The sequence below is a fragment of the Scyliorhinus torazame genome, chromosome 5 (genome assembly GCF_047496885.1).
Source record: "Scyliorhinus torazame isolate Kashiwa2021f chromosome 5, sScyTor2.1, whole genome shotgun sequence".
NCBI lineage: Eukaryota > Metazoa > Chordata > Chondrichthyes > Carcharhiniformes > Scyliorhinidae > Scyliorhinus > Scyliorhinus torazame.
In genome coordinates this window covers 106,787,307-106,810,317 of record NC_092711.1, presented here as the reverse complement: position 1 = coordinate 106,810,317, position 23,011 = coordinate 106,787,307, and the positions used below count along the sequence as shown (strand labels likewise).

Genomic DNA, 23,011 nt, shown 5'->3' with positions numbered 1-23,011 from the left:
TTGGCCAGAATCTTAGCGTCTACATTCAGGAGGGAAATAGGCCTATCGGACCCGCATTGCAGCGGGTCTTTTTCTTTCTTTAGGAGAAGCGATATCGTTGCCTCTGACATAGTCGGGGGCAGCTGTCCCCTTTCCCTCGCCTCATTAAAGGTTCTCATCAGTAGCGGGGCGAGCAAGTCCACATATTTCCTGTAAAATTCAACTGGGAATCCATCCGGTCCCGGAGCCTTCCCCGCCTGCATGCTCCTAATTCCTTTCACTACTTCCTCCATTTCGATCTGTGCTCCCAGTCCCACCCTCTCCTGCTCCTCCACCTTAGGAAATTCCAGCTGGTCCAGAAAACACATCATTCTCTCCTTCCCATCCGGGGGCTGAGCTTCATATAATGTTTCATAGAATGCCTTGAACACTCCATTCACTCTCTCCGCTCCCCGCTCCATCTCTCCCTCCTCATCCCTCACTCCCCCTATTTCCCTCGCTGCTCCCCTTTTCCTCAGTTGGTGGGCCAGCAACCTGCTCGCCTTCTCCCCATATTCGTATTGTACACCCTGTGCCTTCCTCCACTGTGCCTCTGTAGTACCCGTAGTCAGCAAATCAAATTCTACGTGTAGCCTTTGCCTTTCCCTGTACAGTCCCTCCTCCGGTGCCTCCGCATATTGCCTGTCCACCTTCAGAAGTTCTTGCAGCAACCGCTCCCGTTCCCTACTCTCCTGCTTTCCTTTATGTGCCCTGATTGATATCAGTTCCCCTCTAACCACTGCCTTCAGCGCCTCCCAGACCACTCCCACCTGGACCTCCCCATTATCATTGAGTTCCAAGTACTTTTCAATACACCCCCTCACCCTTAGACACACCCCCTCATCCGACATTAGTCCCATGTCCATTCTCCAGGGTGGACGCCGTTCTTTTTCCTCCCCTATCTCCAAGTCCACCCAATGTGGAGCGTGATCCGAGATAGCTATAGCCATATACTCCGTCCCCCTCACCTTCGGGATCAACGCCCTTCCCAAAACAAAAAAGTCTATTCGCGAATAAACTTTGTGGACATAGGAGAAAAACAAAAACTCCTTACTCCTAGGTCTACTAAATCTCCATGGGTCTACTCCTCCCATCTGCTCCATAAAGTCTTTAAGCACCTTGGCTGCTGCCGGCCTCCTTCCAGTCCTGGACCTCGATCTGTCCAGTCCTGGTTCCAGCACCGTGTTAAAATCTCCACCCATTACCAACTTCCCCACCTCTAGGTCCGGGATACGTCCTAACATGCGCCTCATAAAGTTGGCATCATCCCAGTTCGGGGCATATATGTTCACTAAGACCACCGCCTCCCCCTGTAATTTGCCACTCACCATCACGTATCTGCCCCCACTATCCGCCACTATGGTCTTTGCCTCAAACATTACCCGCTTCCCCACTAATATAGCCACCCCCCTGTTTTTCGCATCTAGCCCCGAATGAAACACCTGCCCCACCCATCCTTTGTGTAGTCTAACCTGTTCTATCAGTTTCAAATGCGTCTCCTGTAACATAACCACATCTGCCTTAAGTTTCTTTAGGTGTGCGAGTACCCGTGCCCTCTTTATCGGCCCGTTCAGCCCTCTCACATTCCACGTGATCAGCCGGGTTGGGGGGCTCTTTATCCCCCCCTTGTCGATTAGCCATCCCCTTTTACCCAGCTCCTCACCCGGTTCCCACGCAGCTGTGTCCCCCCCAGGCGGTGCCCCCCCGCCCCGCCCACCCCACCCCATACCAGCTCCCCCTTCTCCCCAGCAGCAGCAACCCAGTAAATCCCCCCTCCCCCCCCCCCCCCGCTAGATCCCCCACTAGCGTAGTTACACCCCCCATGTTGCTCCCAGAAGTCAGCAAACTCTGGCCGACCTCGGCTTCCCCCCGTGACCTCGGCTCGCACCGTGCGACGCCCCCTCGGTCTTCGCGCCATAACTCGATAGGCTCCCCCCACCTCCAGCGGACCCGCCGGGGCCTCCGACCCCATCAACGAGTGCAGCATCGTGCTCACATATGCCCGACGTCCGCCCCTTCTGCACCTTCAGGAAGACCAAGAATCCTTAAATTCTTCCTCCTCGCATTATTCTCCAGCACCTCCAGCCTTTCCACACATCGTTTATGGTGTGCCTCGTGCATCTCCGTCTTCACCACCAGGCCCTGTATATCGTCCTCGTTCTCGGCAGCCTTTGCCTTCACGACCCGAAGCTCCCGCTCCTGGGTCTTTTGCTCATCTTTTAGCCCTTCAATCGCCTGTAATATCGGGGCCAACAGCTCCTTCTTCATCTCCTTTTTAAGCTCTTCCACGCAGCGTTTCAAAAACTCGTGTTGTTCAGGGCCCCATATTAAACTGCCACCTTCCGACGCCATCTTGGTTTTTGCTTGCCTTCCTTGCCGCTGCTCTAAAGGATCCACCGCAATCCGGCCACTTTCCTCTCCTTTTTCCATCCGTATCCAGGGGGGATTCCCTTCTGGTTTACCGCACAGTGCTTTTAGCCGTTAAAATTGCCGTTGGGGCTCCTATTAAGAGCCCAAAAGTCCGTTCCACCGGGAATTGCCGAAACGTGCGACTTAGCTGGTCATCGCCACACCCGGAAGTCGAGAGTCACTTTATTAATCAGAACCTGGATATTATTGGTCTTTGAGTGTAAGCATTGAGTTCCAGGTCAGTACCACTTTCCATGGGGGTTCATTATACCAGCGATCCAGACACATGCTAGTGTTCTGGGGACAAGGATTCAAATCCCATCATGGCAATTGGTGGAATGTAAATTCAATTAATAATCTGAAATTCAATGTTCATCTCGGTATTGGTGACCGTGAAATCATTGTGGTGAGTTTGTAAGAAGGGGAGAGTGTGTGGGACTGGGATTTGCAGCTTTGGGGAGAAGAGAGCAATAATTAAACCCCGGGAACTAGAATTATCTGTTCTACGTTTCTGTCCTGGGCTAATCTGTGCAAATTGGTTTTAAAGGGTTACAAGGAGTGGATTGACAGAAAGGAAACTCAAATCAAACATCACATCAAGATCTGACAGTCATTCAATTCATCAGGACCTGAATATCATTGGCTTTTGAATGTGGATGAAGACATGCTTGGCTGTGCTGTCTGTGGAAAAAGATTTCAAAACACCGGTGTGCCTGGGAAAGCACCGAGAGACACACACACCTGAGTGAGAGTGTTCCAGTGAACTGACTGTGGAAAGAGCTTTGACACTGCCTGAAAATAAATCACACCATTCAGTTTTCAACCGATTGTCCAACCTGGAGAGACACATGGACAAACCGTGGAAATGTGGGGACCATGGTAAGGGATTCATATCTGTCTGTGCTGGATATTCATCGGCGCAGTCACACCGGCGAAAGACCATTCACTTGCTCCAAGTGTGGGAAGAGGTTCACTCGAGTAACCCACCTCACTACACATCAACTTGTTCACTCTGATACCAGACCTTTGAAATGTTCCGACTGTGAGAAGAGCTTCAAAAGAAAAGCAAATCTGCTGACACACCAACGAGTTTACACCGGGGAGAGGCCGTACCCCTGCTCTAAGTGTGGGAATTCACTCAGTTATCCAGCTTTCTGTTACATCAGCGAGTTCACACTGGGGAGAAACCATTTGCCTGCCCCAGGCTGAATAATTCCAATTCCCATTTGATGGTGTGACCGTTCTCTTTTATTCTCAGTGGGACATCCCATTAAGGATCATTCTATCTTATTCCGGAGCCCTGAAATTCCCTCCCAAGGTCAATGGACCTTTAAATTTTCCATTCCGCCCGCTATGATTCCCACAACCGGAAATATGACCCCAACAAATTGGATAAAACCAAATCTTTAAAAGACAAGTCTTTATTTCAAATCATTGCCATGCTGTCAGGGGAAAGAGTTAACTTCTCTGCTTGTTTACAAAAGGGAAGAGGAAACAGTCACAAAGATTCCCACAGCTTGTGAGCTCCGAAACATAACTTCAAGGCTGAAGTTTATCTTCAGAGTTTGAAACGTTTTGGTGCCTTTTCCAATTGTACCAGTAAATTATGATACACACTTAAAGGTTTACTTTCACTCACTAATTAGAACATTTCACTTTCTCAGCACTGATACTTTAGATTAAATCCCAATTGTTCACTTCTCTTGTAGCTGGTGTGTGGAGAAGATCATGTTCACTGTAGATCTGTCAGCACAGAAACCGCACTGTGCTTCTGGATACACTCAGTCTGCAAGTAGATGAATCTTTAAACATGACCCGAGTGAAGGTCTTCCCCCTGACTCTAAGGAGTGAGATGTCCCTGGAGTTGATGCTGTCTCCTCTGTCACTGCTGTTTTTATTGCATCTCACATGTTCCGTGGACCAGTCTCACAGCCCAAAAGAGGAGGTTATGAAGGTGGGACAGTTGATGGGACTTTCTGTGTGTGAGCAGTTCAGCTGGAATTCCATCCTCGCCGGGCACCTTGTTGCTTGTTCAGCAATCAAATGGCCTTGTCCAGCTCAAATGATGAGGGTTCTTGTCCAATTCAACCATGATAGGAAGCTGCAGGAGAGTCAAACAGAGACGAGGAGCTGTCCGTCTCACAGGAGTGCACCTCACGGTCGTGTTCAACCCAACGGGACATCTGTTTATTTCTGTCAGTGAGGATTTTAGAGTCTGATGATTTCAGGACACCTACTTTGGTGAAAGCAGTACTAATTGTCCTCTTAATCCCATCAAATACATTACAGATATATTTCCATTGTCATAGGCAGTTTGGAATTCTTGATGTCGGCTCATCCCGTGTTTATTTGCTACTGTCCTTTGCTACTTTCTGGGTTACTTTCACATGATGCAGTGTTCTCGGTGTTGGATTTATGTTGTACATCAGGTCGGCTTTGCTTTTTGCTTCAATGACAGATGTCATCTCTGCTGAGTGGCTCTCAAACCAGACTTTGTTGTGGGTTCCACCTTTACCAAATGATGCTGCTACTGTGTCAGAAATGATTCAACTCAGCGACTTCCAAACTTCATCAATATCAATGTTGACTGTTCATCAATGTCAATGTAAATTTTATTTGTGTCTGTGAAATACTTTACTGTTTTGTTCAATGTGCCGTGATAATATAATGGAGCTCCCAATGTGAAGAACGTATATGTCAGAGAGAATTGTCAGCAAGGATTAATCAGCATGTTACAATTGGAGATGTTCATCAGTGGAACCTTTCAGACACTGAATTGTAGATTTTACATCAAAGAGCAATTTAGGATTCAAGTAGAAGTTAATAATTTTATTGTAAAGTAGCTTCTGTTGAGAGTTCTTGACTGAAGGGGAAAGATCCCAGATGGTGTTTTAAACAGGGACATTGCAGCCCCGAGAATCAGGGTGATATCCAGAACATTACAGTTCCGTCTGTTATTGGGTTGTTAATTTCACCAGAAACAAACCAAATATTATCAGACTAACAATCCTGGATGTGTGTAACAGCAACAATAACAGCATAATCCAATTCCTGCAGTCACTTGTGAACTCTCTGGTGTGTCCACAGATTGTGTGACCGACTGAATCCCTTCCCACACACAGAGCGGGTGAACGGCCTCACCCCAGTGTGAACGCGCTTGTGTACGTTGAGATCAGATGAAGATCTGAAAATCTTTCCACAGGCTGTGCTGCTGAATGGCTTCACCTCAGTGTGAACTCGCCGGTGTGACCAAAGGCCAGATGACTGATTGAATCCCGTTCCACAGACGGAGCAGATGAATGGTCTCTGCCCGGTGTGAACATGGTGTGCAGTGAGGTCGGAAGACTGCCTGAATCTCTTTCCACAGTGAGTGCAGCCAAACAGTGAATTCGCTGGTGTAACATGAGGCTGGCTGATTGTGTGAATCCCTTCCCAGATAAGGAACAGGCGAATGGTCTCTCTCCAGTGTGAGTGCGTTGGTGTGCAGTGAGTGTGGATAACTGCCTGAAGCTCTTTCCACAGGAAGTGCAGGTGAATGGTTTCTCCTCAGTGTGAATTCTCCTGTGTCCCACCAGGTTGGTTGACTGAGTGAATCCCATCCCACACTCGGAGCAGGTGAATGGTTTCTCCCCAGTGTGAACACATTTGTGGGTGCTGAGGTTGGATGAAGACCTGACCCTCTTTCCGTAGGAAGTGCAACTGAATGGGCTCTCCCCAGTGTGATTTCTCTGGTGTGTCAGCAGGGCTGATAACTGAGTAAAACCCTTCCCACAGACAGAGCAGCTGAATGGCCTCTCCCCAGTGTGATCTCGCTGATGTAACGAAAGGCCAGACGACTGAGTGAATCCTTTCCCACATATGGAGCAGATGAATGGCTTCTCCCCAGTGTGACTGCGTTGATGGATTTCCGGCAGGCATGGATAATAGAATCCTTTACCACAATCCTCACATTTCCACGATCTTTCTGCGGTGGTTATCATAGAATTTACAGTGCAGAAGGAGGCCATTCGGCCCATCGAGTCTGCACCGGCTCTTGGAAAGAGCACCCTACCCAAGGTCAACACCTCCACCCTATCCCCAGAAACCAGTAACCCCACCCAACACTAAGGGCAATTTTGGACACTAAGGGCAATTTATCATGGCCAATCCACCTAATCTGCACATCTTTGGACTGTGGGAGGAAACCGGAGCACCCGGAGGAAACCCACGCACACACGGGGAGGATGTGCAGACTCCGCACAGACAGTGACCCAAGCCGGAATCGAACCTGGGACCCTGGAGCTGTGAAGCAATTGTGCTATCCACAATGCTACCGTGTTGGTTCCAGTGTGACTGCGTCGATGGATTTCCAGCTGGCATGGATAATTGAATCTCTTCCCACAATCCTCACATTTCCACGGTTTCCCCATGGAGTTGGTGTCCTTGTGATTCTCCAGGTTGGACAATCAGTTGGAGCCTCGTCCACAGAACACGTGTATGGTTTCTCCCCACTGTGAATGATGTGATGTTTTTTCAGACTGTGTAACTGGTTAAAGCTCTTTCCACAGTCAGTTCACTGGAACACTCTCATGCGAGTCGTGTGTGTGTCTCGGTGCTTTTCCAGTCACACTAATGTTTTAAATCTTCTCCACCAAACAGAACAGACAATAATTTCTCCTTCCACATTCAGAGAGCGATGATATTTAGCTCCTGGTGGACCTCTGTAAAGACTTTGACATGATTTTTGATTCGATTTTCTGTCTGAAAATCCTCCCCTGACCCCCTGGAAAGTGAATTGAAAAGAGTGCTCACTGTGAGTACAGGATAGAAATTCAGAACAGACAATTCTAGTTTCTCTGGAATGTCCCTTCCCCAAACCTGTCAATCCCAGTTTCTGTCTCTCATGGGAAAGACCTGAACCCTGTCCAAGATGGCGGTGGCCGGTTGCCTGGGTAACTCGGGCCTGTCACCGGGGAGGAAGCCCCGCCTCCCTGACTCCCACTCGCAAGATGGCGACCAGTGAGCCCGCTCCCCCCGGGCCTGTCGCCGCAGGCAGCCATCTGAGGTAAACATGGTGCCTGTGGCCTTTTATTTGTGGCCTCAGGCCGACCCCAGAAGTTGATAAAGTTTCCAGTGCAGCCGCGGCTTCCATTCCTACCCTGTGCTCACAATCTCCTCCCGAACCATCCGCTCCTCCTCAGTCTCTCACCATGACTGACACTGAGCATGCTCAGAGCTCACACCCACACTGCACCTGTGCACTGGCCTCCTACACTCACTGATCGGTGACTTTCTGCAGCGTGGGGGATTCTGGGTAAGGCAGCCGCCATAGAGAGCAATTAGTAAACAGAAAGATTCTTTTTCCCAGTTAGCAAAACAGAAGACCACAGACAGGCAACCTGCTGGGCATGAAACACAATGAGAGGTTCGGATACTTTATTTAAGACCAGCACATTATTCTACAGTATGCACAGTATTTACCAGTGATAGGTTTGTTTACTGTTCATAATTGTGACTGGGTCACACTCACGATTCATGCAAAATGCAACTCCCCAGGTTTTTTGACCCACTCCCTCCAGATTTGCTTTCCCTCCAAGGATCTTGACATCTGCTTTAGTTGTTATCCAGCCATGTATGTTCAGCTCACACTGCCCAACAACCAACCTCTCCTGCACTGGGGCACAGGGTTTCTATTATATTGGGAGGGAGCAATCTGCCTCTCTTGCATTGGTGCACTGCATTTCTCTAATCTCACAGTGGCATAGAAAGGTGACAGCACAGAATGAAGGCACTCGACAAATTGTATCTGTGCCAACTTTCTGCAACAGTCACAATCCCCTGTCATTGGCCCTGAACTCTGCAGATATTTTTTTCCTCAAAAGATACGAACAGATGAGCAAGGAACTGGAGTTGGCTATTCAGCCCAGTCTGCCCCACCATTTAATAAGGTCATGGCTGATCTAATAGTAAGATAGTTGTCCAATTCTCTTTCAAAACGTCAATTGAATCTGCCTCCACCACATTTCCGAGCAGTGCTTTCATGTTATCACATGCAGAACAAAATGTTTTTCTTCACATCAGCATTGCTTCTTTTTATAATCACCTTAAATCAATGCTGTCTGTTTATAATCATGCCCTAAATATGACTTACTAGAACAAACGTCTGTTGCAGATCCTTACTTTTAATGTGGTCAAGTGCCTTTCTATTTGAGAACTGTTCAATAATGTTTTGAGAATTAGTTGTAGTTTGAAGGGGTGGAGTTCAGGTGTGGATGGTGCGGGTGAGCCCACAAATCATGTCCGTATGTTTTGGGCATGCCCAAGGTTTAGGGGATTTTGGCAGGGATTTGCCGATGTCATGTCAAAGATATTGACGGTACGGGTGGTTCCGAGACCAGAGGTTGCGATGTTTGGTGTGTCGGAAGACCCGGGAGTTCAGGGGGTGAGAGAGGCCGATGTTTTGGCCTTTGCCTCCCTGGGAGTTGGGAGACGGATCTTATTGGCGTGGAGGGACTCGGAGTCTCCGAAATCGGGGCTATGATTTAGTGACATGATCGGGTTTCTCAGGCATGAAATGATCAAATTCACCCTGAGGGGATCGATGTTAGGATTTGCGAGGAGGGGCCAACGGTTAACGACTTTTTTGGGGATAATTAAGCTTGTAGAAGGGGGTGGGGGGTTGGTTGAGATGGGAAATAGTTAGTAGGAAAGGGGGATTGGGGAATTATGTATGTAAGCCACGTTGGCTGGGTTTGGCTGAGTGGGTGTTATTTACTTTGTTGTTTTTCCTCTTTAAAATTATATATGCTGTAATGAAATATTTTCAAAAAAATAATTATTTGGACGGTCCCCACCTGTCTGCCTTCTGTTTACACCCCCCCGCACACACACACATCACCTCGGGGCGCAAGGTATTTAATCCTTTTGCTGCTTCAAAGCTTTCCTCTTGCTCAGTGCAAACATTCCCGTTGCATTTTTCTCTTTGTAACCTGTCTTAGATTCCTCTTCATCTCCCCATCAAGATCAGGGGAATTAGCATAATCTGTAATACCAGGTTGCAATGATTCAAGGATGGTGCCCTGTATTGTAAACAATCTCACATTGATCACTGGACGGTTAAAACACTGGATGGTTAAAACTGCTCACAGTCCGGCAGGGATAGGTTTACTTGAATTTCGGCAAAACTGTGGACCTAACCACAGTAATAGTCAAGTTGGTTAGTGTGAGGAAAAATTTCCATCTGATTGGACTGGAAGTGTCCCCGTGTGTGTCTGTGAGTGTGTGGGTGCTTCTGTGTGTCTGTGAGTGTGTGTAGGTGCTTATGTGTAGAAGTGTGGTGGGAAACCTGAAAACTACATAATTGCAGTTGGATCAAACCTGGGACCTCGACGCCGTGAGGCAGCAGTACTAACCATTGCACCACCGTGCCACCTTTAAATGGTAACAGTATTAATCTTCTCCCTATCCTGTCCTAGTTGTTAGAATGTTAACCTTCTCCTTATCCTGTCCTAGTTGTTAGAATGAGAAACAATACTTGTTCTATTGGTGGCTTCTCCCTCTGTGTACCCGAACAGGTGCCGGAATGTGGTGACTAGGGGCTTTTCACAGTAACTTCATCATAGTGTTAATGTAAACCTACTTGTGACAATAAAGATTATTATAAAAATCAGCTTTCAAAATGATGCAGACTTTCAGCAATGTGGGACATCCGGGCTCAGCCCCGCCTCCCATTCACACCGATTGGTTGGAGGACCAGCCGTTCTCGTTCGGTCCTCCAGCCCGCAACTCTTCCGATTGGTCCATACCTGCCGTCAATCAGTCCCCTGACATTGTGAGCTGGAGCAAACCCTTCACAATCATTGTCAGCTCCCTGGTTTGCAGCTGCGGGGCTTCTCCCTCCCTCCCGGGAACAGGCCCAGGTTAACGGGCTTCATCCTGCTTCAGACACTGGAAGATGGTTCACATCAGAGGACGGGGGATGGGGGACAATAAATAAGAGCTTACACTTTGCATTCAAATCATTGAGGACTCTGATCTCTGGCAAGGAAGGAAACCCTGGCAGGTGGGCAGGGGGGATTCACAAATACCCGCTGGAGGCCCCAAACCCTCATTAAGAACCATTGATTTTATTGTCAGTCTGCAGACAGGAGCTGGAGAACTGAACCCAGGCAGGGGAGAGGGAGGGAGAAAACTGGGAGTGGAGGAAAGAAATGGTGCAGATGGTGAGATGGGTTTGGTTCTTATCACAGAAAGAAGGCAGAGTTTGTGAGATGAGAATTTAAAGCTTTGGGTAATTGGAAGAAAACATTGAAAGTGGAATTGACTGTCCCAAATTTTGTACAAGGTATTAAAGAGGAAAATTTGCAGATGAGAAACTCAAACCAAACATCACATTGAAGGGTAACAGTTGTTCGATTCATTGGGACTGGAATATCACAGGCCTTTTAATGTGGAAGGAGTAATGTTAAGTCGATTCTGCCCGTGGGAAAAGATTTCAAATATTGTTGTGACTGGAAACGTGCCGATACACACACACCCAAATGAGTGTTCCAGTGAACTGACTGTGAAAAGAGCTTCACCAAGTTACACAGCCGGCAGAAAGATCATACATAGGCTAAGTCAGTGGGAAATATTTGGCAGATAAAGTATAATTTTGAAAAAAAGTGAAGTTGTCCCATGTTGGGAATAATAATAACAATTTAAATAGAAAGACTGCAGAATACCACAGTGAAGAAGGATCTGTGTGTCCTTGTACATGAACCACAAGTGTGTTTATTACTTCACACTTCTCCAGATTGACAATCATTTGCTTCTTTGCTGCCCAGCTGAGCAGTCTACCGATATCTTCCTGTCGTCTCCAACTTTATTCCTCACTGTCAACCACGGGACTGCAAATATCTTAACCATGTCCCTTTCTTAAAGTCTAAATCATTCATATATACCACACAAAGCAGGGAATCTTGTCCTGAACAATCCAGAGCTCCACTGGAAACAGTCTTCCGGTCACAAAAATACCTCTGGACCAATCCCCTTTGCTTCCTGCTGCTCCAGCACTTGTGATTGCCAAGCGTAATGGAAGTGCCCGATTTTTTCCACATGGAACTGGATGTGTATTCCACAGGGCTGGGATGTTCTGCCGTGTCTTTATTTATTTCATTATTAACTGACTTAAGTAAATAAACTTAATAAAACAAATATAGATTCATCAGATCCTCACCAATCAGTTTTTTCCATTACCCTGAAGTGACCTTATTTTTATAGGAAGTTAACTGAAGTGTGTTCCTAACCTCTCATTATCTAAATTTCCATTCACCACTTTTCTGTCCACCTGACCCAGCCCATGGCTTTCTCCCTCATTGTCTAAAACACATCAGCAACTTTTGTATAATCGTGGTGCTTACATTTAAGTCTAAATCATTGATATATACCGGCAAACTGTGGAGCCCCACTGGAAACAGACGTCCAGGCGTCATTCAGTCCCAGATGTGACCAACAGCAGCAACAACAGCTAATCCAAACCCTGCTGTTGCCTGTGAACTTGCTGATGCCTGTGCAGGTTGTTTGACTGAGTGAATCTCCTCCCACACACGGAGCAGTTAAACAACCTCTCCCCAATACCGCTCCCACGTATGGGCGTCACGGTAGCACAGAGGTTAGCACTGTTGCTTCACAGCTCCAGGGTCCCAGGTTTGATTCCCGGCTTAGGTCACTGTCTGTGCGGAGTCTGCACGCTGTCCGCGTGTCTGCGGGTGCTCCGGTTTCCATAGTCCAAAGATATGCAGGTTAGATGGATTAGCCATACTAAATTGCCCTTAGTGTCCAAAAAGGTTAGGTGGGGTTGTGGGTTAGGTTGGAGATATGGGCTTAAGTAAGGTGCTCTTTGCAAGGGCCGGTGCACTTGATGGGCCAAATGCCCTCCTTCTGCACTGTATATTCTATGATTCTGTTTCAGTGTGAACTCGCTGGTGTTTCAGCAGATTCTGTTTACTTGTAAACCTTTTTTCACAGTCAGAACATTTAAAAGGTCTCTGATCAGTGTGAACAAGTTGGTGTCTAGTCAGGTGGGATGACTGAGTGAATTTTTTCTCACACACGGGGCAAGTGTACGGTCTCTGCCCAGTGTGAACCCGCTGGTGTCTCAGAAGCTGGGATGAACATATGAATCCCTTCCTACACACGGAGCAGGTGAACGGCCTCTCCCCAGTGTGAGTGATTTGATGTATCATTAAACACCTTTTACTTTTAAAGCTCTTCCCACAGTCAGCACATTTAAAAGGTCTCTTTTCAGTGTGAACACGTTGGTGTGTCCGGAGGTTCGATGACTGAGTGAATCCTTTCCCACATGTGGAGCAGGTGAACGGCTTCTCCCCAGTGTGAGTGCGTTGATGGAACAGTAAATCATTTCTGCTTTTAAAGCTCTTCTCACAGTCAGCACATTTAAACGGTCTCTGGTCAGAGTGGACCTGATGGTGAGTCCGGAGGTTTGATAAAGCATTAAATCCCTTCCAACACACAGAGCAGGTGAATGGCCATTCCCCAGTGTGAGTGCGTTGATGCATCAGTAAATACTTTCTGCTTTTAAAGCTCTTTTCACAGTCAGCACATTTAAATGGTCTCTGATCAGTGTGAACAAGTTGGTGTGTCAGGAGGTGTGATAACTGAGTGAATCCCTTCCCACATTCCAAACAGGTGAATGGCCTCTCCCCAGTGTGTGTATGTTGGTGTATCAGTAAATCCATTCTGCCTTTAAAGCTCTTTTCACAGTCAGCGCATTTAAAAGGTCTCTGATCAGTGTGAACAAGTTGGTGTGTCAGGAGATTCGATGACTGAGTGAATCCCTTCCCACACACGGAGCAGGTAAATGGCCTTTCCCCAGTGTGGCTGCGGCGATGAGTTTCCAATTCAGACGGGTAATTGAATCCTATCCCACAGTCCCCACATTTCCACGGTTTCTCCATGGTTATTGACAAGTTATCAGGTGTAGGTGGGCCGCAGATTTGAGGTCACTATCAGATCAGCCGTGATGTTATTAAATGGTGGAACAGGCTCATGGGGCTGAATGTCTAATTGCTGCTTCATGTCCTTCTGACTCTCGAGCTTGGATCATCAGTTGAAGCCTGAGTACGGTGTCTCCCTGATGTAAATGCTGCAATTTAATTTCATGCTGTGTGATTGGTTAAAGCTCAGTCCCAGCTAACTGTGGAAAATTACTTTGATGTCGGTGTCTCGGTGATTTTCCAATGACAGTGATTTTTGAATGTTTTCCTCAAGACTAAACAGACAAACATTTCTCTGTCCACGTTGAAAGGCCGGTCCTGATGAATCAAGTGACTGTCAGATCTCGACATGATGTTTGCATCTGCAAATATTCTGTAAAAGGAGATTACATTGAATTATTGTGAATATATAAGACACAAACAGGCCATTCTATCACAGATTCTGCTGCTGTCCATACTCGGCACACATCTCCGACTGTCCCACCTCTCAAATCTCAGCCTTTCAGCTGATTTTTGATTCCATTTTCTCTCATGTGTCCCATTTCCTTTTGAAAACATCTCAGCACTTTCCTCAACTCCTTTGCATGGTAATGAGTTGCACATTCTAAATCTGTGAGGAAATACATTTATCCGTATTGTCCCCTTGGATTTATTTGTAACTATCTTGTATTTATGACTTGTTGTTTATTGATGGTCCCTGGTTTTGGACTCTCTCACATCACCCCTCTCCAAACTACTGATAATTTAAAAGATTTCTATCAGGTCACTGCTTAATTCCTTGTTTTCGATAGAAAAAAGGCCCTACTCCATTTAATCTTTCCTGAGAGTTGTAATCTCTCATTTACAAAGTCATCACTGTCAATGCAGGATAGAAATCACAAAGACACAAACCTTTCTGTTGGATTGAGTTTTTTCTGAGCAAATTCTCCACTTCTGACCCTGGCTGAAGATTTCCACCCCACCGCCTGAATCCTGAGCCGTCATCGACACTGCGCATGCGTCCAACGCACGTGGGAGGTCGGGGCTCAACCCCGCCCATCATTCACTCCGATTGGTTGGCGGAGCAGCTGTTTCCGGTTGGATCTCCGAACCTGCCCTCGTCCTATTGGTTCAGAGAAGCCGTCAATCATTCCCCGGACATTGTGAGCTGGAGCATGCGCAGTGCCGATGCTGGACGCGGCCGGGAGGTTTCACTGAAACCCGGTGGAGGCTCCAAACCCCAATAAGAAGTTTCCGGGCCCGGGTTTGCATCGAGCGGGGGGGACAGCTGCGGCCTGCTCCCGGTGACAGGCCTGAGTTAACGGCCGCCGTCTTTATAGAGGCTGCAAACCCGCAGGGGGCAAAACATCAGAGACAGAGTTTGTTGTGAAACCAATGGGATGTAAAACAGGAGGTCAGGGTTACAGTCAACAACAACAACTTATATTTATATAACACCTTTAACATCATAAATCATCCCAGTCAACTTCACAGGAACATTATAAAACAAAGTGAGACACCCAGACACAAAAGGAGATATTAGGACTGACCAAAAACCGGATGAAAGAGGTCAGTTTTAAAGAGAGTCTTCACGGAGGTAAGTGAGGTGGAGACGGGGAGGTTTAGGGAGGGAATTCAGTGCTTGGGGCCGAGGGAACTTAAAACCATGGCGGAGTAATTGGAATCGGGAGTGTGCAAGAGTCCAGGATCAGAGCTGGGACCGAACACCCTGGATTCAGTCCTCTCCATATTTGATTGGAGTTACTTAGTCAGCAGGAAGAGAACCAGAAACCAGAATGGGCACTGACACAGATATCCAGTGTAACTTAGTTCGAGAGGGAGAGGAAGAACAAAGGTAACCTTGGGCAGCACGGTAGCATTGTGGATAGCACAATTGTTTCACAGCTCCCGGTTCCCAGGTTCGATTCCGGCTTGGGTCACTGTCTGTGTGGAGTCTGCACATCCTCCCCGTGTGTGCGTGGGTTTCCTCCGGGTGCTCCGGTTTCCTCCCATAGTCCAAAGATGTGCAGGTTAGGTGGAGTGGCCATGATAAATTGCCCTTAGTGTCCAAAATTGCCCTTAGTGTTGGGTGGGGTTACTGGGTTATGGGGATAGGGTGGAGTTGTTGACCTTGGGTGGGGTGCTCTTTCCAAGAACTGGTGCAGACTCGATGGGCCGAATGGCCTCCTGCACTGTAAATTCTATGATCAATGATCTATGGAAGATTTGGAGAAACAACCTTCGCGATTGCTCATCAAATCTCCACACAGTCAGTTCTGGACGCAAGGTTAACATCTGTTATTCTGTCTGGTCAGTCAGGGTGATTCAGATTAATGTCTGTCACAAGTCATGAATGAAGTGACTTACAAAGTATATTTTAGTAAAAGATACAGAAATAATGATCTAATACTTTATTTGGATTTCAGCCCCAGGGGGGAGGGAGAGTGTGGGGGACGGGGATTTACAGCTTTGGGGAAAAAAGACAGAAAAGAAAGGTTCCCCAGCAACTGGGATTGTCTGTTCTGAATTTCTATCCTGTATTGACAGTGTGACCTTTGTAAACACCTTTAACAGGGCATTAGGAGAAGATTTTCAGACAGGAAACACAAACCAAATATCACATTAAGATCCGACAGTGTCACTGAATTGATCAGGACCTGAATATCCTCAGACGATAAATGTGGAATGAAAAATGTTTGTTCTGTTTGTGGGAAAATATTTCAAACATCAGTGTGACTGGAAAAGCACCGAGACACACACATGAGTGAGAGTACTGATATTGGGATTAAATATGAAACCAAGATTACAAAGAGACTGGCTAAGTCTCAGACTGTTGCGAGGGAGAGAGATGGAGTCGGTATGTCAGGAATAGAGATTGGAGCAGGGACCGAACACCCTGGATTCAGTCCTCTCAATATTTGATTGGCGTTATTTAGTCCGCAGGAAGAGAACCAGAAACCAGAATGGGCACTGACACAGATATCCAGTGTAACTTAGTTCGAGAGGGAGAGGAAGAACAAAGGTAACCTTGGGCAGCACGGTAGCATTGTGGATAGCACAATTGTTTCACAGCTCCCGGTTCCCAGGTTCAATTCCGGCTTGGGTCACTGTCTGTGCGGTGTCTGCACATCCTCCCCGTGTGTGCGTGGGTTTCCTCCGGGTGCTCCGGTTTCCTCCCATAGTCCAAAGATGTGCAGGTTAGGTGGAATGGCCATGATAAATTGCCCTTAGTGTCCAAAATTGCCCTTAGTGTTGGGTGGGGTTACTGGGTTATGGGGATAGGGTGGAGTTGTTGACCTTGGGTGGGGTGCTCTTTCCAAGAACTGGTGCAGACTCGATGGGCCGAATGGCCTCCTGCACTGTAAATTCTATGATCAATGATCTATGGAAGATTTGGAGAAACGACCTTCGCGATTGCTCATCAAATCTCCACACAGTCAGTTCTGGACACAAGGTTAACATCTGTTATTCTGTCTGGTCAGTCAGGGTGATTCAGATTAATGTCTGTCACAAGTCATGAATGAAGTGACTTACAAAGTATATTTTAGTAAAAGATACAGAAATAATGATCTAATACTTTATTTGGATTTCAGCCCCAGGGGGGAGGGAGAGTGTGGGGGACGGGGATTTACAGCTTTGGGGAAAAAAGACAGAAAAGAAAGGTTCCCCAGCAACTGGGATTGTCTGTTCTGAATTTCTATCCTGTATTGACAGTGTGACCTTTGTAAACTCCTTTTACAGGGCATTAGGAGAGGATTTTCAGACAGGAAACACAAACCAAATATCACATTAAGATCCAACAGTGTCACTGAATTGACCAGGACCTGAATATCCTCAGACGATAAATGTGGAATGAAAAATGTTTGTTCTGTTTGTGGGAAAATATTTCAAACATCAGTGTGACTGGAAAAGCACCGAGACACACACACACGAGTGAGAGTACTGCAGTGAACTGACTGTGGAAAGAACTTTAACCAGTTACACAGCCTGAAAAAACACACCATTCACTGTGGAGAGAAACCATCCATGTGTTGTGTGTGTGGGCGAGCTTCAACTGATTGTCCAAAGGAGAGGCCCAAAGACACTGACTCCATGGAGATACCATGGAAATGGGGAGATTGTGGAAATGGATGTTCAGCAGTTTAGTGAGAATCGGGTCAAAGGATAATTCTCACAGACAAGATGATCTCTGAGAGGGCATGATGGGAGATAGCAGAAAAAGAGGGGAAAGATGTGAGTTCAGAACTTGGACAAGAAAGGACTTTCGAGGCAGTTTTACTGAGTGGTTTAATGGAAGAGGAGCAGCAGAATCAACTGATCGGATTGTTTCAATGGGTGGGATTTTCCAGCCCTTCCTGCTGGCTGGAGCTTCCAGACCCACCAATGGCCAACCCCCTCACGGTGAGTTCCCACACGGCGGGATGGGTGAACCACACAAAACGCCAGAGACTTCGGAGGGACCGGAAGATCTGCTGGCGGCCAATGGCGATGTGCCTCCCCCACTGGAAAGCATGCCCAGGAGAACCGGAAAACCCTGCCCAATCTCAGTGACAAAGAAGCTCGATGAGCTCCTCACATTTGTTGGGGGTGAGGATGGAGGGACAGGGGAGGGAGAAAAAGGTTTGAGATATTAAAAAGACTCAACACACAGTATTTAACACAAGGCTGATTTTATTAGTATTGTACGCAGAATATTAACCCCTATAACTGGGCTGATGTTTATTAACATCAGCAGGAACAGAAACCAGTGAATCATCTTCACTCCTTCATGTGATTCAAAAATAAATAAATTTAGAGTACCCAATTCTTTTTTTTTCCAAATTAAGGGGCAACTTAGCATGGCCAGTCCACCTACCCTGCACATCTTTTGGGTTGTGGGGTGAGACCCACGCAGACACGGGGAGAATGTACAAACTCCACACAGACAGTGACCTGGGGCCGGGATCGAACCTGGGTCCTCGTTGCCTTGAGGCAGCAGTGCTAACCCCTGTGCACTGTGCCACCCTCGTCCCTCATGTTATGAACAGCAAAATCCAATCACCATAATCACTTGTGACCTCGTTGGTGTCTCAGCAGATTGGATGATTGAGTGAATCACTTCCCACACTTGGAGCAGGTGAATGGCCTCTCCCCGGTGTGAATACGTCGATGTGCCAGCAGGTTGGATGAACGATTGAATCCCTTCCTACACTCCGAGCTGGTGAGCGGCCTCTCCCCGGTGTGAATTCTCTGGTGTTCGGTGAGTTGAGCTAATTTCCTGAACCCAGTCCCACAGCAGGAGCACAGGTCTCTCCTCCGTGTGAACACGTTGATGGGTCACCAGTTCCCCAGAGCTTTTAAAGCACTTCTCACAGATCAGGCATTTAAAAGGTCTCTCCTCAGTGTGAACCTGTTGGTGTTTCAGCAGGTGGGATGACTGAGTGAACCCTTTCCCACACTCGGAGCAGGTAAATGGTTTCTCCCCAGTGTGAACTAGCTGCTCAGCCATCAGGTGGAATGACGAGTGAATCTCTTCCCACACACAGAGCAAGGGAACGGCTTCTCCCCAGTGTGACCACTTTGGTGTCCTAACAGATTGGATAACAGAGTGAATCTTCTCCCACACTCGGAAAATGTGAGCGGCCTCTCCCCATTGTGAACTCTCTGATGTCTCAGCAGGCTGGATGACTGAGTAAATCCCTTCCCACACTGAAGGCAGGTGAATGGTCTCTTCCCCGGTGTGACTGCTTCGATGGATTACCAGGTCAGATGGACAACTAAATGCCTTCCCACAGTCCTCACGTTTCCATGGATTATCCCCAGTGTGTCTATGCTTGTGTCTCAAAAGGCAGAAGATCGGCTGAAGACTTGACCACACACAGGACACGTATATGGTTTCTCCCCGCTGTGATCAGTGCTTTTTCCTTCCATGTTCAAAATCTGATGATATTCAAGTTATGATAAATTATGCGACACTGTCAGATCCTTCTGTGGTGTTTGGTTTCAGTTTCCCAACTGCAAACCTTAAGAAATTGATTTAAATCGGTAACAAAGTGAGTGAGAGAGAACCCACAAAAACACAAAGGCAGGTTGTGAAATTCAGCTGAATAATTCTGCTAATTTGTGAAGCCGGCACTGGGGAAAATTGACTATGAAAATTACTGGATTGTCATAAAAACTCAACTGGTTAATTAATGTCCTTCAGGGAAGGGATCCTGCCTCCCGATCTGGGCCTGCACAGACCCGGACCTCTGCTTGAGGAGAGAACAAGGTAGGGGGAGGAGAAGAGGAGTAGTGGGAGAGTTGAGGTTGCAGGGGCAGGGGGCATAGTTGGTGGGAGAATGAGAAGGATTTTACCTTTCTAAAACTCATCGAGAACTTTCACAGAATCTCCCACACCCTCAAACGCTACCACCTAGAAGGAGCAGGATTGCAGGTAAATAGGAAAGCCATCACCTCCAAGTATCCCTTGAAGGGGAAAACAGCAGCAGCCAGAGCAGTGGCACCACGGCTGGCTCTGATGTTCAGAAGGGTCAAAGTGCAGAAGAGCAATAGTAATAGGGGACTGTATAGGCAGGGGCACAGATAGGCGCTTCTGTGGACGTGAAAGAGACTCCAGGATGGTATGTTGCCTCCCTGGTGCCAGGGTCCAGGATGTCTCCGAACCGGTAGAGGGTATCCTGAAGGGGGAGGGCAAACAGGCAGAAGTCATTGTACATATTGGTACTAACGACATAGGCAGGAAGGGGCATGAGGTCCTGCAGCAGGAGTTCAGGGAGCTAGGCAGAAAGTTAAAAGACAGGACCTCGAGGGTTGTAATCTCGGGATTACTCCCTGTGCCACGTGCCAGTGAGGCTAGAAATAGGAAAACAGAGCAGCTAAACACGTGGCTAAACAGCTGGTGTAGGAGGGAGGGTTTCCGTTATCTGGACCACTGGGAACTCTTCCGGGGCAGGTGTGACCTATATAAGAAGGACGGGTTGCATCTAAACTGGAGAGACATAAAAATCCTGGCCGCGAGGTTTGCTAGTGTCACACGGGAGGGTTTAAACTAGTATGGCAGGGGGGTGGGCACAGGAGCAATAGGTCAGAAGGTGGGAGCATTGAGGCAGAACTAGGGAATAGGGACAGTGTGGCTCTGAGGCAGAGCAGACAGGAAGAAGTTGCTGAACACAGCGGGTCTGGTGGCCTGAAGTGCATATGTTTTAATGCAAGAAGTATTACGGGTAAGGCAGATGAACTTAGAGCTTGGATTAGTACTTGGAACTATGATGTTGTTGCCATTACAGAGACCTGGTTGAGGGAAGGGCAGGATTGGCAGCTAAACGTTCCAGGATTTAGATGTTTCAGGCGGGATAGAGGGGGATGTAAAAGGGGTGGCGGAGTTGCGCTACTGGCTAGGGAGGATATCACAGCTGTACTACGGGTGGACACCTCAGAGGGCAGTGAGGCTATATGGGTAGAGATCAGGAATAAGAAGGGTGCAGTCACAATGTTGGGGGTTTACTACAGACATCCCAACAGCCAGCGGGAGATAGAGGAGCAGATAGGTAGACAGATTTTGGAAAAGAGTAAAAACAACAGGGTTGTAGTGATGGGAGACTTCAACTTCCCCAATATTGACTGGGACTCACTTAGTGCCAGGGGCTTAGACGGGGCAGAGTTTGTAAGGAGCATCCAGGAGGGCTTCTTAAAACAATATGTAGACAGTCCAACTCGGGAAGGGGCGGTACTGGACCTGGTATTGGGGAATGAGCCCGGCCAGGTGGTAGAAGTTTCAGTAGGGGAGCATTTTGGGAACAGTGACCACAATTCAGTAAGTTTTAAAGTGCTGGTGGACAAGGATAAGAGTGGTCTCGGGTGAATGTGCTAAATTGAGGGAAGGCTAATTATAATAATATTAGGCGGGAACTGAAGAACCTAGATTGGGGGTGGATGTTTGAGGGCAAATCAACATCTCACATGAATGGGAGGCTTTCAAGTGCCAGTTGAAAGGAATTCAGGACCGGCATGTTCCTGTGAGGAAGAAGGATAAATACGGCAATTTTCGGGAACCTTGGATAACGAGAGATATTGTAGGCCTCGTCAAAAAGAAAAAGGAGGCATTTGTCAGGGCTAAAAGGCTGGGAACAGACGAAGCCTGTGTGGAATATAATGAAAGTAGAAGGAACTTAAGCAAGGAGTTAGGAGGGCTAGAAGGGGTCACGAAAAGTCATTGGCAAATAGGATTAAGGAAAATCCCAAGGCTTTTTACACGTACATCAAAAGCAAGAGTGTAGCCAGGGAAAGGGTTGGCCCACTGAAGGATAGGCAAGGGAATCTATGTGTGGAGCCTGGGGAAATGGGTGAGGTACTAAATGAATACTTTGCATCAGTATTCACCAAAGAGAAGGAATTGGTAGATGTTGAGTCTGGAGAAGGGTGTGTAGATAGCCTGGGTCACATTGAGATCCAAAAAGACGAGGTGTTGGGCGTCTTAAAAAATATTAAGGTAGATAAGTCCCCAGGGCCTGATGGGATCTACCCCAGAATACTGGAGGAGGCTGGAGAGGAAATTGCTGAGGCCTTGACAGAAATCTTTGGATCCTCACTGTCTTCAGGTGATGTCCCGGAGGACTGGAGAATAGCCAATGTTGTTCCTCTGTTTAAGAAGGGTAGCAAGGATAATCCAGTGAAGTACAGGCCGGTGAGCCTTACTTCAGTGGTAGGGAAATTACTGGAGAGAATTCTTCGAGACAGGATCTACTCCCATTTGGAAGCAAATGGACGTATTAGTGAGAGGCAGCATGGTTTTGTGAAGGGGAGGTTGTGTCTCACTAACTTGATAAGAGTTTTTTGAGGAGGTCACAAAGATGATTGATGCAGGTAGGGCAGTGGATGTTGTCTAGATGGACTTCAGTAAGGCCTTTGACAAGGTCCCTCCTGGTAGATTAGTACAAAAGGTGAAGTCACACGGGAGCAGGGGTGAGCTGGCAAGGTGGATACAGAACTGGCTAGGTCATAGAAGGCAGAGAGTAGCAATGGAAGGATGCTTTTCTAATTGGAGAGCTGTGACCAATGGTGTTCTGCAGGGATCAGTGCTGGGACCTTTGCTGTTTGTAGTATATATAAATGATTTGGAGGAAAATGTAACTGGTCTGATTAGTAAGTTTGCAGACGACACAAAGGTTAGTGGAATTGCGGATAGCGATGGGGACTGTCAGAGGATACAGCAGGATTTAGATTGTTTGGAGACTTGGGCGGAGAGATGGCAGATGGAGTTTAATCCGGACAAATGTGAGGATGCATTTTGGAAGGTCTAATGCAGGTAGGGAATATACAGTGAATGGTAGAACCCTCAAGAGTATTGAAAGTCAGAGAGATCAAGGTGTACAGGTCCACAGGTCACTGAAAGGGGCAACACAGGTGGAGAAGGTAGTCAAGAAGGCATACGGCATGCTTGCCTTCATTGGCCGGGGCATTGAGTATAAGAATTGGCAAGTCATGTTGCAGCTGTATAGAACCTTAGTTAGGCCACATTTGGAGTATAGTGTTCAATTCTGGTCACCACACTACCAGAAGGATGTGGAGGCTTTAGAGAGGGTGCAGAAGAGATTTACCAGAATGTTGCCTGGTATGGAGGGCATTAGTTATGAGGAGCGGTTGAATAA

At 47.3% G+C, this 23,011-nt stretch overlaps 2 protein-coding genes across 3 annotated transcripts in view; one reads left to right on the top strand and one right to left on the bottom strand.

The window, feature by feature from the left end:
- The window catches only part of LOC140421604 (uncharacterized), a 68,409-nt gene that overhangs the window by 27,525 nt on the left and 17,873 nt on the right, over positions 1-23,011 (top strand). The window lies entirely within an intron of this gene.
- The window catches only part of LOC140421597 (uncharacterized), a 138,939-nt gene continuing 123,755 nt past the window's right edge, over positions 7,828-23,011 (bottom strand). The window contains exons 1-2 of one of the 2 annotated variants that reach the window (XM_072506386.1): positions 14,295-14,391; positions 7,828-13,776 (exon numbers count right to left, since the gene is read on the bottom strand). In XM_072506386.1, coding sequence (XP_072362487.1) covers positions 12,342-13,364 — 1,023 coding nt within the window. In that variant the 5' untranslated portion in view covers positions 13,365-13,776; positions 14,295-14,391 and the 3' untranslated portion in view covers positions 7,828-12,341. Of the gene's footprint in view, positions 13,777-14,294; positions 14,392-23,011 lie in introns of those variants that run through there. The other variant, XM_072506387.1, reaches the window with a different exon arrangement.